The 3,281-nt window shown below is 37.5% G+C and overlaps 1 protein-coding gene across 1 annotated transcript; it reads right to left on the bottom strand.

The window, feature by feature from the left end:
- Window positions 1-357: 357 nt before the first annotated feature.
- LOC110870035 (putative clathrin assembly protein At1g03050) lies at window positions 358-1,931 on the bottom strand. Its single transcript, XM_022119233.2, has one exon. The coding sequence runs from the start codon at window positions 1,882-1,884 to the stop codon at window positions 574-576; it is 1,311 nt and encodes a 436-aa protein (XP_021974925.1). The 5' UTR covers window positions 1,885-1,931; the 3' UTR covers window positions 358-573.
- Between the last annotated feature and the right edge of the window lie 1,350 nt (window positions 1,932-3,281).

Genomic DNA, 3,281 nt, shown 5'->3' with positions numbered 1-3,281 from the left:
AAAAACAATATGGTCGATCGTAACAAAATAACTGGGTTGTTTGACCTTTCGTTATTATACATTCCAAATAAAAAGCGAAAAATTTTGTGTTAGTTGACCTCGACTTCCATAAAACAGCTCTACCAGTACTACTACACCATTAGATCATGATCGCAAAACACGCCTAATATTTTTTTGTAAAAGCAAAATTAATTCTTCTCAAATCACACCCTCACCAGGATCGAACATGGGTCTCACCAAAATAGCCAAAGACTACTTACTACTGGGCCACAACCCAAATGGCTAAAACACGTCTAATAAATTAAAACTTTTTAGTTTCAATTTAACTTTCAATATGTGTAAAAAAAATGCCAAAATAAAACCCATATTAAAAGAGTGTTTATTTATTCAACTATAATATCATACGTTTTCATGTATATTTTCCATATATGTTGATCAAAAGTTTTTAGGTTCATACATCCTCATAGAAATCTCACAATCTTTATATAACAAACAAATTGAATACTTCTCGAGAAAACCCTATAAAAGTATCGTAGCATTTGATACAGCAAAACCATTATATGTATTATCCGATTAGTGAAATGGGTTGACCACATAAGGATTATACACTTGAATCCTCAAATCATCACCATTTTCCTCATTCAAATCACTAGATGATCCCCCATCACTATCAGCCTGAAAGTAGAAATAATTATCAGAAACCAAAAGAGGTGCAAGAATCACCGAAGCTTCCAACAACACTTCCCAAGTCATAACATTATTATTATCATTCGTCGCAAATGTTATCAATGCATGTTCTTCATTCTTTTCTTCATCATCAAACTGTACCCAATTATTAAACCTAATAAGTGGCTTCTCATCTTCCAATGAACTTGATGAAGATTCAACAGTGGATGCCATTGGAGATGAAGATGAAGATTCTGTTAACTGCCACATACCGTCAAGAAAACTCTCTAGAGCTTGTATTTGGATCTCTGGGATCCGATCAACAAATGGGTATTCGTAGGATCCGCAAAGCCCGACTGATTTACACCAGTCGTAGAATTCGGATAGATGATCGGCTTGAACTGCGGCTTTCTTGTATACACCAAAAGCAGTCATGCAGCTTCTGTAGGGGAGTTGAATTAGATGATCTAATACTGAAACTATTTCGCAACGGTAGTTGTTGTAGCAAAAGAAGCTGTCACGAATGATGTATTTGAGTGCACATTGTATAAGAAAGCTTCTTGCAGCTGCCCCTTTTGGCTTGCAGTCGATTACGCGGTCGATTAGGGTTTGAAGTTGTGGTAAGATCTCTAATTTTTCGGAGACGAGTTTCATTTTGTCGGGATATGTTGGGATTAGGGTTTCGTGTTCTTCATCGTTTTCATCGTCGGTTGATTCCTCAGGATCGATATATGCGTCTACGCAATCGACTGTGAGACAGTCTAATGCTTCATTGAGGAGATTAGCATAAGATGAAATGAAATGTGTGTAATCATGGGAATTAGACGAGGAAGTGTCGCGAAAGGGGCACGGATCTAGCGACAAGTAACCGTTGGAACGGGTCCATAGAAGCTCGGTTCGAAACGGGCTATTATAAGGCAATGCTCGAAGCAAACGGTGGAGAAGAATTAAACATTTTAAAGCAACTCTCCAGCATTTTGTCTTGCTAAATCGTCGTGAAAAACTCGTCGCAAAAGTGCGGTAAGATGGTGGCGAAACCGAAAATATTTTTAATAGTTGGAGGACATACCGATCGCGGAGAGGTATGTCGTCTGGAGAAGTCGCTTTTACGATAATCAAATCTATGTCGCAAAAACCCCCAACTGTCGCGATTTTCGCACAGCCTACGAATGTGTTTTCCTTAATCGATGTGTACGCTCGCTGAAACCGCTTATGCATGGTGTTTTGTGTTTGGTCACTAATGAAAGTTGAAACACAAAAGTGGGTTTATGTTTGGGTACTTTGTTATGGTTGATGAACGCCAAAAACATGGAATGTGGTCGAATGTATATAGGTTGTTAAGGTTAAGGTTGCTGGCATCAGACCGTTGTTTACAATGAAGATCTTACAGGCTGAACGATGTTTACTATGACAGTTGGAGATAATGTGTCCAAATGTGTCATGTACGATGTAATGTAGTGTGCAGGCCATTGTGAGTTCGAAACTTGATGAGTTAAATAATGGTGCAGGCCATGGGTATTTAAATTAAACAAAAAGTTGGAGACAGTGATTGTGTTGTAATATGTTTTAGTCATTTTTGTTTTAGGGGAAAAGTTAACTTTGGATCGGCAGCTAGATGGGTTACTTTCACGAAGAATGTCAAAAAACTCAACCTCGAATTCAATAAAATATTTCAATCTATCTTTGAACTTGATGTGATTCTACATCATATTTTAAATAAATTTAACAAAAACATTCATGTCTAGAAAGTGTTAGTATGATCAAAACATAAATAAGAAAGTGTTTAGAAACTCAGGGGCCGACTCTTGGGCCGGCCGTCATTCGAGGCCCAAATTTTCAAAGGGCCCGAAAGGTTTTTATATGCTTTACTAAATGATGTATTTAAAATATGCATTCATTTATTAAACATAAAAGTTTCGGTTGTGGAGTGGAAAAAAACTATCTCAAGATAATGTCAAGGTCTCAAGTTCAAGTCTTGGTTCAACCACCAAGGTCTTATTTTTTTTAATTTATTTCCTCTTACAACAATTTTGGGCCCAATTTTTTATTTCACCCGAGGGCTAAATTATTTTGAGAGTTCTCGAAGACAGCTCTGTAGAAACTATATCATATATAAAAGGGTCTACATATTTGGATACCCATCAGCCTATTTGCACATTAAACCCTATCTTTATATATATATCTCATACAACTCTGTACGATGCGTATAGGGTTTGTTTCACCGACCAGATGGTCAAGCTCGTACAGTGTCAAATCAATCAAATATACGGTACGTAATGGCATGTACGAGGAGCTTATATGATTCTTATGTACGCCACGTACAGAGCTATAAGAGGCTCACAACTACCTGATTTAACTTTGATATGATGTTCTTTGGGCACGTGATTAAAGCTATACGCCTAGTACAGGGCTAAACGGGGCGTATTATTGTAAATTTGAATCATACAAATAGGCACACACAGACGCTTCTTCATGACCCTACGCCGATATTTAGTCTTTTACTTGCTTTCTTTCCTGGTATATCAATCGTCGGACGAGTGTGAAGCCAAAATGTCATCGTTTTGGGACAGCAACTATTTCTTTGGGCAGTATTCAAATGACTCATGGGGTGCCTG

The sequence above is a fragment of the Helianthus annuus genome, chromosome 8 (assembly GCF_002127325.2).
Source record: "Helianthus annuus cultivar XRQ/B chromosome 8, HanXRQr2.0-SUNRISE, whole genome shotgun sequence".
Taxonomy (NCBI): Eukaryota; Viridiplantae; Streptophyta; class Magnoliopsida; order Asterales; family Asteraceae; genus Helianthus; species Helianthus annuus.
Note: the sequence above shows the minus strand (reverse complement) of the source record. Positions and strands in the feature narration are given on the sequence as shown.